This window comes from Phalaenopsis equestris, unplaced genomic scaffold, assembly GCF_001263595.1.
Source record: "Phalaenopsis equestris unplaced genomic scaffold, ASM126359v1 Scaffold000250, whole genome shotgun sequence".
NCBI classification, from domain to species: Eukaryota; Viridiplantae; Streptophyta; class Magnoliopsida; order Asparagales; family Orchidaceae; genus Phalaenopsis; species Phalaenopsis equestris.
In genome coordinates this window covers 1,176,524-1,189,867 of record NW_018164692.1, presented here as the reverse complement: position 1 = coordinate 1,189,867, position 13,344 = coordinate 1,176,524, and the positions used below count along the sequence as shown (strand labels likewise).

General features: G+C 33.8%; 1 protein-coding gene across 7 annotated transcripts; it reads left to right on the top strand.

Moving 5' to 3' along the window:
- Positions 1-5,856: 5,856 nt before the first annotated feature.
- On the top strand, positions 5,857-12,673 carry LOC110024160 (interactor of constitutive active ROPs 3-like). 7 transcript variants are annotated; one of them, XM_020723963.1, is made up of 4 exons: positions 5,857-5,974; positions 6,629-6,681; positions 10,028-10,211; positions 10,691-12,673. In XM_020723963.1, the coding sequence occupies exons 2-4, from the start codon at positions 6,662-6,664 to the stop codon at positions 12,488-12,490; spliced, it is 2,004 nt and encodes a 667-aa protein (XP_020579622.1). In that variant the 5' UTR covers positions 5,857-5,974; positions 6,629-6,661; the 3' UTR covers positions 12,491-12,673. The 7 variants fall into 7 exon arrangements, with proteins under 7 accessions (XP_020579622.1, XP_020579620.1, XP_020579624.1 ...); XM_020723961.1 differs by having other exon boundaries at positions 10,025-10,211; XM_020723965.1 differs by lacking the exon at positions 5,857-5,974 and adding an exon at positions 6,212-6,444.
- Positions 12,674-13,344: the final 671 nt, after the last annotated feature.

Here is a 13,344-nt window from a genome sequence, read left to right as displayed (position 1 = left end):
AGAAAGATAAAGGAATCTACTCAGATTTCATGAGAAAGATACAACAAAACACAAATTTCATATATAAAAGAAAGCTCATACAATAATAATAAACAAACAACACTTATCTGAAACTCTTTTTCAAAACAAATCTTTTGTAACCTCTCTTAGGAAATGTAGGAAGAAGAAATCTCACTTCTATTCCTCTCCAACACTTCTTAGAGAAGAATTCACACTTAAACTCACCACAAAAACTCAAATTTATAAAAATAATAACTAACTAATGGTGTGGAATGTAGGTGTGTAAAAAGGAAAATTGAAAATGAGTGGAAGAAGTTGAAATGGTGTGAAGGGGGGGGGGTTCTGATTAAGGCTCTAAATAGAGCATAGGTCGGTTCTCCAATAGGTGCATCCAACAACTCTTAAAAAAGCATCCAAATTCATCGAGTCTTCAAGAAACAGGGCTTTCACCGACATTGGCGTCGTCGGCGCTGCACAAATTTTGAACTTCTCCATTTTTGCTCCAAATTCAGTCTTTTTTGCTTCTTTTTGCTCAAAGTCCTCAAAATCAACATCTGCAGTAAAACATAAAAAATACATTCCATTAAATCACCAAAAATGAGTATAAAATATGGGTCTAAAAATGCATATATTTTTTGTGTATCACATGTGTCATTTATTTTGATAATAAATGTCAACTAATCAATTAAATTATCATAAATTATATCGGTCAGTAACCCCCCTGATGAATGGTGGTTAAATAATGCATAAATAATTCAAAGAAGGGTCATCTCTCTTCCTAACAGACACCATATATTTCTCTCCATCAGAAAATACAGAAAGTTTCAGGGGATTAGAGAGAGAAACTTCATCCCCTCATATTTAATTCTACAATCATGAATATAAGTTTGTTTTTATCTTATGAATGAATATGTAAAAATACGGATTCAAAGATCTTGGTCATTATATGCATAACGTGTTTGGATCACAAATGAAAAATTCTAACACAAGCCTCAAAAGACAAGAGTCACAAAAGACTTACATATTTGAAGCAAAAAAAATATTGAGGTCTAGTAAGCCTTAGAAGAGTCTGATGTTACTAAGCTCTAATTAAAGGCAACATTTAAATTACACAGTGTGAGATTCAAGAAATTCTACATTTTTATCTCCTTTAGGGGCAAGCTATACGGAATCATTTTTCTTACATCAAGCAAAAAAAAGCTACACCAAAACAGACTCAGAATTGAACCGACAAAAACACTACCATAATATCGAGCAAAAGAAAGACATACAGAAAAATACAATGATTGTATCCGCCTAAATCATACAATAAAATATTGATAAAAATGTGAGCAAAAATAAAAATAAAGATTTTAATCCACTTCAACATTCTCCTCGTCATCATGAGTACTCTTCTATGAGTCGCCTTCAATTTCTCTGCTTTTCGGGCCAAAAGAGAGAATGGTTGGCTCTTGGATCAAAGACATCTCTTCAAGGATTGTAGCCTCCTATTATTCTCTTAAATGGCCAACTTTCTCACTTGGAAAGCCTGCAATATCTTTATTCTTTGATCTAGGTTAGCTTGCATCATCTTCAATTCTAGCGAGCATCAATCAGTTCGGTGTTGCCAAGGAAGGAAAATTGTCATGTAGGATAAGTCATCTCGACACTTTGCTAACTAATCCGCCAACGATGTGTCAATCGAATAAAAGTTTATGATAATCTTGTAGTCTCAAAAGATGCGGTCGATCTTTGCAAGCTTGATCTTCCATGCCCTCGAAGAAAGGGTCAGTGCATCTTTAAATGGTGTTGCACCGTCGATCTAGCAAACATCTCTCACTCTTACACCCGTCAACCATCATCGGCTACTGCCCACTCTTTATAGTGAAATACTACACGAAGCAACAACCAACGCCATGGAATTATAAGGCAACCAATGAAGTCTCACATCATCTTGAACTTTATGTTGATCTCGATGATGGTGCAACAATCCACCTCACATATGGTACAACAACACACCCAGATTACGGTGTAAGAACGCACCCCACATATGGTACAACAACTCTTCCTAAGGAAACATAACAATGTACCATGAAGGTGGTGAAATTATCTAGAATTATAAAGCCTTATCCTTACAGCTCACCGCTACAACCTATGTGATCAATTGCGACCAACGTGGCTTGCGGGTCGTGCAGCTCCTAAATTCTGCCTCTTCGATCTACAGATGTCATACAACTCACAACAAAGACCAATGTATCCAACTTTGACCTACTTAGCACAATGCTCATGCAGCTTTCGACTCCAACTCTTATGGCCTACTAACGTCTTGATAACTCACCACTACGACCTATGTGACCAAATACAACCTATGTGGCTCACAAATCGTGCAACTCTCAACTTCGGCCCCTACGACCCACAGACGTCATCACAACTCACCACTATGACATGTGTGATCAACTTTAGCTTACGTGACTCACAGCTCCTGCAACTTCCTACTACATCCTCTATGGTCAACCAATGTTCTTGAAGTAACCATTTGCTACCATGAATTTCAACTACAATATATACGACAAGTTGATACTACAACAGTCAACAACATTCCCCGGGGAGGGGGGGAAGGGGGTGGAGGAGGGGAGGGGGGCACTACCTCCATGACAATTGACTCAGGTCGCTGCAGGCTGCTATCACTAAGAACTACATTTATTATAACTAGATGACATCTATTATTGATAAACTAATGTTGTACATTTATAATGATCATCTTTATAACTCCATCTTCCGTAAATTCAAGAGAAGAGTGTGCATATGTACTCACTATTTATACTGCATTATTTCAATTGGGATAAGCCTCATGATTTTTTCCTCTTTCTAGGGTTTTCCACTTAAAAATCGAGATTTCTCCTCCTACGTATTTCTCTTTAATTACTTAATGTGTGCTAGATTTTCTATAATGCTGAGATGATAATTCATTACTCTAACGCCACATACCTCTCGACTTGAATCAATTAACAAATTTGACAATCCTAAAGAAGCAAAAAAAAAAAGGTTTAAAAGCCAACCAACTCAATCGATTTAAAGCCCTCGAACCCCCTCCTCCCCTACAATGTTACACGCAATGCCGACAGCCAAAAAATATAAGCAGTGCGGAATTGAGCCGAATTAGAAGATAAACTTGACTTAATGTTTAAAGGGGTTGTCGCGATGGGAAAACATGCATTCAACCCATGTGAGTTGGAGTTTGCAAACATACCAGATGACTTGCCACCTGAGCAGGTTATATCTGACGAAGAAGGGTCTAGTGTTAAATAGAAGGAGATGGATGAGTCTAGTTCCCTGTCAAAGCGGACCAGGCTTGGTAGGAGGAGGAAAGATAAGGACATCTTCGTGAAAAGCTAATTCGATAAACTGATTGATGCTTTTCCAGCTATGTCACCTGCTGCTCCATCTGACAACACTACCATAGATTGAATTGAAGCTTTGGATGTTATTCCAAAAGTGGTTGTTGGTATACACTTTCATGCAAAATGTACAAAAAAAACTTGAGGGTCGGTTCAATTTCGCATTTTCTGTTTTTGTGGGTATGTGAGGTCAGTGATGAATGATGAAAAATATGACCTTATGAGTTCTTTTGGATAGTCAGTTCATTTTTGTTATCTATTGTTGCATGTGTATTCCTAATAAAGGCAACTGATATTCTCACTTCTTTTGGGTGCATCAAATTATGATAATCGATGGGGATGACCTTTTTTGGTGATATGCACATATGGCATAAGACGATCGTATCATGTTGTTATTGCGTGTGAAATTCTAAGGAAGGCAACCTAGATCCTCTCTTCTTTTCAATGCAACGGTATATGAGGATCTACTAGATGGCTTTTTTTGGTGATTGACACGTGTATCATAGGATGATCGTCCCTCGTGGGTTAAATGCAACCAAGAACTCATTTTTTTGAAGGTTCATTGTCTCCTTATAGTGATAGATGGTGGGTTGATGTAGTTACTTATCTGAGACCACACACTCACATTTCTTTATGGTTTTAGTTTGATATGGTTTTTGTTTAATTGAGTTCTCTTGTGGTTATATAAAACTTAATTTAATTTTCTGATCTGACAAACGATTTCTCTTTTTTTTTATCTCTGTAGCAACATGAGCTCTAGGATTTCATGGACCTTCTGAATTGTGTTGTATTACTGTGGACTACCGGCACATCATGTCAACCTCACAGCAGTGGGTGTTTTAGCGCGATGTGGTTTTTTCCGTTGCCCCAACACTCCGACATATTCCACTGCCGACAGTGATCGGGGTACAATGCTTTCCCATGAGGACAATGCAGCTGATGACAAACGTCGTGAGAGTTGAAAATTAAACATTTTAATATTTTTAATTATAGTTGTAATTATATTTATTTTTATTTTATTTCTTTTTATACTCACCAGAAAGTGAGGACTTTATGTTGTTTTTTTGAACTGATCTGTAATAATTTGCAACTTCTGTTTTATCTATTATTTTGCTCATACAGTTCTATTGCAAGCAACATCGTTAAACAGGGGCATAATATTCATTTATCCATCAACAGCTCCAAATAATCTGTTCTGGATAAATTCCCCCAAACAACACGACATCTTATCCTAATAATCTGCGGATTATCAGATTGTCAGGATAACCTGCTTATAAGCAGATTATAAATAATCCACAGCTACCCCAAACAAAACCTAAAATATTTTTTTCTGTAAAAGTAGGTTTTAAAAGCTGAAACAAACATGTCATACAACATTTGTTGTCATCAATTTAGGCGTGCAGATGTATACTTCCCATTTAAAAACATAAAAACCCTTTATAATATTGATATAAAGTTAAATTTTTAAATGCTATACATATAAATATAAAACTTTAAATGTTATATATGTAAATATTAAAGAAAAAATGTACGGTATGTATGTAAATTCAAACTTAAATTAACCATTTAATCCTCAACCTCACCGACCGCACTGCACTGCACCGCACGTAGCTTGATTATAGGAATTAGAAAATTCGCCAACTGTTGCTTCTGAATTGATTAATACCATATGGATTAATTTTTTTATAAAACATATATAGAGCTTTCTCTAGTATTTATTAACAAACTTTAATGAGTAATATTGGTTAGATTAGAATAGAAGGAAAATCATTAAATGCAATTTATTTATTTTTTAACTGAAGCTTAAGCTTGAATTTCAAATAAACTAATTAATCAAATCAATGATTAGAAGAGCAAATCAAAGTTCCACGGCTAAGAGTTTGGCTGAAAAACTATCAATATAATTTGTGAATTTATTTGTTTCGATTTAAATTATTTTATTTCACAATTTTGATTTTCAAGATAGTTTAAAAGATTTTTTTTTTCAAATATAACTAATAAATCTATCAAAATTATAAATTTATGCGGTGTTTAGTTGCAATATAGATTTACGTTAAATAAGCTTTATCAAATTCAGTAAATTCGATGACTGTGGATGGAGGTGAATTCTGCGAGCGATGATAAAATAAATTTGTAATCTGTCTCTCAAAAGAATTCATTAAATCCAAATTTACGTTGTAACTGAGATGAAACTCGTTAAAATTTCATTTAATGGAGTGACCAATTTAATTTTTATTTTTTAAAAAATTTAATTGAATTCAAGTTAAATTCATGACTACATCTAATTAATAAAATATTTAGAATGTTATCGAACACCGCCTTAAAATAAATCCAGTGATCACAAATGTAGGCATCAAAATTGAATCAAAACAAAATTAAGCAGAAATTAGTGAATTTTTTATTCAATTTATTCTTTTATGAGTGTTCTTTTGACTTCTTGCTTAAAAAACTGGCGGTCCACAAAGTATTTCTCCATTTTGGAAAGCAAATGATGTGAAACTCCTCCAGCCTTTGTGGAGTCCTCTCTTCTTACAAAACCCTGAAATCACCATCTCCTTGTCTCCCCCTCTGTGAAACGAAAGTGAATGTAGGAGCGAGTGAGTCCCATATCCAAATCCTTTTACCCCTTTTTTCATTCCGTCTATATCAAATTTCAATCTTTTTAAGATTCAAGGCTAAAAAACGCCATCTTTTTGCATTTCAATCTGTTCTATTACCTAATCGAAATAATTGACAGTCAATAATGCAGAATGGTAGATGGAGCCATATAAAGCATTCTCCTTTCCGTGATTCTCTTTCTTTCTTTTATGACATTCTGATGAACTTCTATTTTGGGTTGAATAGGATCAAAAAGGAAGTTGTGGGCCTATTTGGGAGAAGAGGAAGACAAAGCTTTCATCCACTTTGGATTGCTTTCGTCTGGTTTAAGCATAGTGGTTGGGATTGGATGTTATCGTTAGGGAAAAGGGGTATAAAAACCAGATTACCAACTAGAACTGAAGTAGAAGAGAAGAAATGTGATTGCTTTCGGCTTCGATGTGACTAAATGGCGATTCTGTAGAAGAAAGTGATTTTTTAACCAAATTTGCCATTTTGTTGGGTTTGATTGGTTGTTTGGGATTAGTTTATTAATTAGAAGAAAAGACAATTTTGATCACCTTCTGTCATTCTGTCTGTTTCAGCCTCTCCTCCATAACTCCTTTCAATCCTTATTTCATCTCGTTGGTTCATCTCTGTCTTTTTTCATGCAGGTTTTGCTGTTGGGACATAGACACAGTGAGGAAATGCAGGCAAACAAATCCAGGTATTATTTTGTTATCCTTAAACAATTTCCGTGCTCTCTTTTGATTTTTATGCACATGAGGTGTTTGACATGAAACCTTTGAAGTTTGATGTTTCTGTGGACATGATTGCTGTACATCATTATTGCTTTTTTTGTTTTTTATATATAATATCTTCAATCTTTTTGTTTCTCAGCTTTGTGAACTGTCTTCTTCTTTTGATATATTTTAGGAAGATATTGCTTTTATTTTGTGCTTTAAAGACTTCTGGAGGTTGGACATCTTGTGGTTGTCACTCTTTGTTCTCGCCTGCTCCATTATTTTAATTTTTGGGACTTCATATGCTCTCAATCTTCTTTCTAATTCTCTTTCTTTGTGCCTTTTTTGCTTGTCAGCTTTGTATTTTTGCTGTTTTTTTTTTATATTTGGTTGCCATGTGGCCTAATTATGTCAAGGTTTTTCTGTCGATTTTGCTTTTGCTCTGTGGTTTATTCAAAAAAGTTGGCAGTAAGATGACTGCTTTTACTATGAAACCAGCTGGCTTTGATAGTTTAAAATATTTGTACTCTCAAACTTTAGAACCTAAATTTATGTAACTATTGCTGAAAATGGACGCCTTTTTGGTATATTTCTTGAACTAAATAATATATTTAAAAATGTAAATATAACCTCATTTTGATTAACTTACTATGTGGAGAGTTGAGTGCATCTAGTCATCACTATTTTATTAGGATAATAGTAAAAATTCAAGCAAAAATTAAATGAAGAAAAGAGAACAAATAAACCGGTGATCACAAATTGGAGGCCCAAGTTTGTGTGGTTTGATGAGATTCACATATAACCACGACTGCCAATTGATCAAATATTCTACTAAGTTTTTAAAGAGAATGCATGAATTGCATTTTTCTTCGCTCAAAGTTTAAGATGAAAACGGAGATTGATTTTTCTTCACACGAAGTTGAAGATGAAGAAAGTATTACTACTTTATTTTAATTAAATGAAGAGGAGAACAAGATGTTGAGAAAAAGATGTCATTGCTATTATTCTCTTTATTTTTTTGTTGCAGCGATCCAAATGAGTGCTTTTTGCTATGGCCTAACTTTTCTACTTTTGATGGAATGAAAACTAGAAGCATCTCTTTCTTCTTGAAAATTCAGGTGTCTCCCTCGTATAGTTACTTGAAAAAAAATCTCCCTTTGTTCTCCCACTCTTCCACTTTCCCTCTCTTCTCTCTTTTTTCTGTAGTTGTCGGATGTCAAACCCTTCTTTCTTTATAGCGGTAACAAGGCATAAGTTACGCGAAATAAAATAAACTATCTTATTTAAAAAAATTTCTTAAAGTTGATAAAAATTTTCATAACCCAAAAAAAATTATCTCTTCAAAAATCTCTGTCCAATATTAAAAAAAAAGGAAATTTCCATATATCTTATTAAATTTATGGAGAATTCCGATTCCATAATTTTAACATCTTTTAACCCTGCCTGCTCCATACCTTACTAGCTTATTGTTTGCAACATAGTCTGTCATTTTGTAATCTTTTTTGTGAATCTTCACAACACTATTGCACTTACTCTATCACACTTAAAATTGCTCGCATCAGCCTTAATATAAGAGAACTTGCTATCAAGTTTGGATCTCATAGAATTTTGATTGTTCATAAGAGTGTGCACAACATAAGATGACCATAATTAAGAATGATCTTTGAGTTAGTTTAACTATCAAACCAAATACAAGCTCAAGCTGAATTTGTCTAAGTTCAATGCTCTTATTCTATGAAGCATGGATGTTTGTGAATGGCCTCTATATCTATATTGGACACCAACAAAGTTTCAACATGCCCCGGCACGTGTCCAATAAGTCACAAACTTTGTCAGGAATTTTTTATTGTAAAATTGGGCTTCAACATGGCATAGACACAATGGGATATAACGAGGACACGCAGAATGCAGATCAATGCTTTTGTGATTTTTTTTTTTTTTGAACAACTACATACCTAATACTTGAAACATTGCTATTTACAAATCCAGTAGCCTCTTTTAACTATTTTTAAAATATTCACTCAAATATCAAAATTCAGTATAAAATTCCAACCCGTATTTTTCTTTTTTATCAAATTATCAACAGTTTGAACATGATACGAGTAAATGCACCGGTTTAGTAGTTCAAAAAAAAAAAATTGGGAGCTACTTCTATAAGTAGCAAAGTCTTGAGTGTTATTTACGTAATTAGCTCTTTATTTTAATTAATCGGGTTTAGGACCTTTTATTCTTAGAAAATTTTTTTAATGATATTAAATTTCATCCTGTGATGTTTCCAACATAAAATAAAAGGAAATTATTTATTTCAAATTATTAACTTATTAAATTGAAAATTTTTTCCATGATGTATTATGTCTTACTTTTTGCCATTATATAGAGTCATCTTGTCCTTGTCATATTGTATCATATCTGTGTTTGTGCTTCAAAGCTTTTTTCAGGTTGAGTTTCTTCATTGTCAAACCAAACACAAATAAAAAGCCAAGTTAATGCTTATTAAATGCATTAACATTTTGTGTTTCATAGCTAACTGTAAAGAAAAAGTTCGGTGCTTTCATAAAGCAATATCTTTTCAGTGTGTAGATTTTAAAGCACGCTCATGATTTCGGAGCACAATGACTTATAAATATAAAATACATGATTAAAAATAAAATTTACATAAACATACATTTATAAATGTGTAAATTTATACATATATATTTATATTCCGAGCTTTCAGAGAACCGTGCATAATTGAGCTAGCTCTTGTTTGAGTCCAACTTGTTTAGGGATTGAATTGATAAATCTTGATCATGAACGACTTAACATCTTAAGGACTTTGCCTAACATGGGTTTTTCACAAACATGAGCTTAATTGAGAGTCTTAGTTGTTGTTGCTGTTTTTTTTGTCTTTATCTTATAAAAATGGACCACAAAATGAATTTAAAGTTTGAAAATCTGAATAGTATCTTATCTTGAGCTTTAAATTTTGTGATATACATATGTCATCTTCATTATTATAACTGTGCAATCAAAGAAAATGGTTGTTTCTTATGAAATTCTAGATAAATCTTCTGAGCATGTGCATAAATATCACACAATTCTTATGTATTTACATATCTAACACCTAAACATTCATATTTACATGCATAACACTCAAATCCTTAACATCACATCAAAATACCAATATCACTACCTTTTTAAAAGTGAAATACACCTTCTAATGCAATGTTTTATAACAATAAGGTGTTATAAGTGAAAATGTCGAACTTCGAGCGTTAGATATGCAAGCACGGAAGGCATTTATCTCAAGAATGTATGGACTCATATCTCTACTACTGTGCTTTCATTCAGCAGAGCTGCAAAACCTTCCCACAGGATATCCTCAGCAACCACTAGACCTCAAAGTTTAAGCAAGGCAATTGGAGCAGATGCTAACTCTACTGAAGGCATTAATCACCAGTCACGGAAGTTCTCATCTTACAGAAGCCAAAAAGAAAATGAGCAGAAATCAGACTATTATAATTCAGTTTTTCAAGTATGTTCCACATTTATTAATTTCTTTTTTCAACCAATATGGTTTTTATTGTCAATAGTTTGTCAAGTTTAGTATCTGTTCACAAAGTCTATGTTACCTTTTTTCTATTATTCTTACTTCATAATTGTTTGAGGCTAATTTTATCTACCAATTTTATTTTCATTTAACATATTCAAATCACCTTAGTCTATTTTTCATCACTTACCTATCATTTGTTGTTTTATAATTTCTGATTCTGTCACATATTCATTATAACATTCACATTTACATATCAAACCGTTTGTCTGAAGTGACTTTTTTCACTAACCTACTCTCAAAATTTATACAACATTCTCAAACTCATTTGTAACAATCTTAAAATGCAGTTATTTAAAAAGTTTATTACATTTTTATCCTCTTCATTAGCTTTCTAACCACAAAATTATGGAATTAAACGTTTTTCTAAAACTGAAATGATTGTAATCTTTTCTGCTTTCTAGAAGAGTCTTCCAAGCCAGTTTACCGATCTAGAATCTCGGCTTGGAGAACTCCAAGAGGAGCTGAAAAGAACAAAGGACCAGCTTTCTTTATCTGAATCAAGTAGAAAGAGAGCCCAACAGGAAGCTGAAGAGGCCAAGAAGCAAATTTTAATATTTTCTTCTAAGCTTGAGGAGTCTCAGCACCAACTTATAGAGCTTTCAGCAGCTGAAGATGATAGAATACAAGAGCTTCGCAAGCTTTCTCAGCAAAGAGATAAGGCATGGCAGTCAGAGCTGGCAGCTCTCCAAAACCAGCAGTCAATAGATATGGCAGCTTGGAGCTCCGCCATTAAAGAGAGACAGAAACTCAAATCAGAGATTGAGATGTTTGTCAAGTCTGAGGCTGCCATGGCCGAACAACTCGAAAGCACGAATTCTGAACTGTGTGCCGTAAAAGAAGATATCTTGGAGAAAAATTCTGCCATAGAGAGGCTAAAATTTCAAATTGCAGAGACAAAAAGTGCTGAAGTCAAGGCAACAGAAAGCTTAAATGAAGCCTTGCTTCAGCTAGATATGTCTAAAGCTAGAGTAAATGAACTTGAAGCCATGGTGAAGAAATTACAAGCAAATCAACGTTTTGAGCAAGAGGAAGAAAAGCTGAAGAACAATCTGCTTCCACCTTCTGCTAGTGAATTAATGGAGAAATTAGAAACTTTATCTAGTGAAGGAGAATCTAAACTAGAATCTGAGCTGAAAGAAGCCAAGGCTGAGATTGCCAACTTGAAATCAGAACTTATAAATAAGGATGAAGGTCTCCAAAACCTGCAATCAATAGATATGGCAGCTTGGAACTCCGCCATTAAAGAGGGACAGAAACTCAAATCTGAGTTTGAGATGTTTGTCAAGTCGGAGGCTGCCATGGCCAAACAACTCGATAGCACGAATTCTGAACTGCAGGCTGTAAAAGATGAAATCTTGGAAAAAAATTCTGCCATAGAGAGGCTTAAAATTCAAATTGCAGAAAGAAAAAGTGCTGAAGATAAGGCAACAAAAAGTTTCAATGAGGCTTTGCTACAGCTAGAGATGTCTAAGTCTAGAGTAAATGAACTTGAAGACAAGGTCAAAAAATTACAAGCAAATCAAAATTTTGAGCAAAAGGAAGAACAGCTGAAGAACAATGTGCTTCCACTTTCTGTTAATGAATTACTGGAGAAATTAGAAACTTTATCTAGTGAAGGAGAATCTAAACTAGAATCTGAGCTGAAGGAAGCAAAGGCTGAAATTGCCAACTTGGAATCAAAACTTACACATAAGGATGAAGATCTCAGAAGCATATCACACATGAATAAAAAGTTGAATGATGAGATAAGGGCAAGGGTGAACCAAGTAGAAGCTGAATTCAGTTCAAAGATCACACAAGCAGCCGTGGATATCTCAGAATTGAAAGCCAGACTTTCAGACAAGGAGGTTGAGATCCAGAAACTGTCAGATGAGAACAATCTGATCAAAATGGAGACGGGGAAGAAAGAGATGAAAGAGATGGAAGGCATTAAGAGTTATGAGGCTGAAATGGAGGCTGAGCTGAGGAGGGTGAAGCAGCATTCAGATCAATGGAGGAAGGCTGCTGAAACTGCTGCTGCTATTCTCATGGCTGAAAGCCATGGAAGGATTGTTGAGAGAACTGGTTCAGTTGATCCACAATCTTTTTATGATGGAAGAAACTTGATGCGTTCACCAATTTTAGATGAAATTGGTGAAACATCAAGGAGCAAGAATCACAATGTGCTGACGATGATTGGTGGGTTTTGGAAAAAGAGCTAGTTAGCACCTCATGCCTTCAATTTTTTGGGATAATTACATACAAACCACCCAAAATATTGATATTTGCAAATTAAGCACCGAGGTGATTTTTTTGAGCTACTAAACCTATATATTTACGTCTGTCATGATCAAACTATTGAGAATTTGATAAAAATGAAAAATATGGCATGGAGTTTTACCATGAATTTTGATATTTGAGTGAGAATTTGAAAAATGGATGAAAAAGGATGGTTGATTTGTAAATAGCAAGTTTTGTGTGGTATGTATGTAATTGCCCCGAAATTTTTAGTATTTTGTATGTTATGGTTAGCCTTGTTTAAATGCGGAATAATTGCCATTGTTGTAGGAAAATGAAAAGAGTATACATATTCTCATATTTTTAGCTGTTGTTGGAATTTTTTGTCATTGTAGAATAAATTATATATATATATATATATATATATATCTTATATATATATATATATATCAAAAGGCCCATAGGGAGTCCAAGAGAACAATCTGTAACGTTAAAAATTCTGCTTTTAGTAATCTTTATATGAGATCAGATACTAAGAAGGGTGAAAAATATATGTATAAATTAGCCAAGTAAAGAGAAAAGATAAGTCAAGATTTAACTCAAGTAAAGTGTATTAAAAATGAAAATAAAAAAGAAAAGTGTTTTTCTTAGAAAAAAATATTCAAAATAGGTGGATGAGTTATTTTGATAAACTTTTTAATGAAGTTTGAGAAAATACAATCGATTAACATCATTAATAACAATAAATTATTTAATTTGTCACTGTCGCATTAGTAAAAAGGAAGTTGAGGAGGCTTTAAAGGCAACCAAGGGTGGAAAGTCGGTAGGACTTGATGAT

What these genes read in the sequence shown, in the direction of transcription:
- LOC110024160 (XM_020723958.1), top strand. Translation starts at nt 6,623, where the DNA reads ATGCAGGTTTTGCTGTTGGGACATAGACACAGTGAGGAAATGCAGGCA. An exon ending in ATGCAGGCAAACAAATCCAG is followed by an intron (nt 6,682 to 10,024) that starts GTATTATTTTGT and finishes TGTGCTTTCATT; the next exon opens with CAGCAGAGCTGCAAAACCTT. An exon ending in ATTATAATTCAGTTTTTCAA is followed by an intron (nt 10,212 to 10,690) that starts GTATGTTCCACA and finishes TCTGCTTTCTAG; the next exon opens with AAGAGTCTTCCAAGCCAGTT.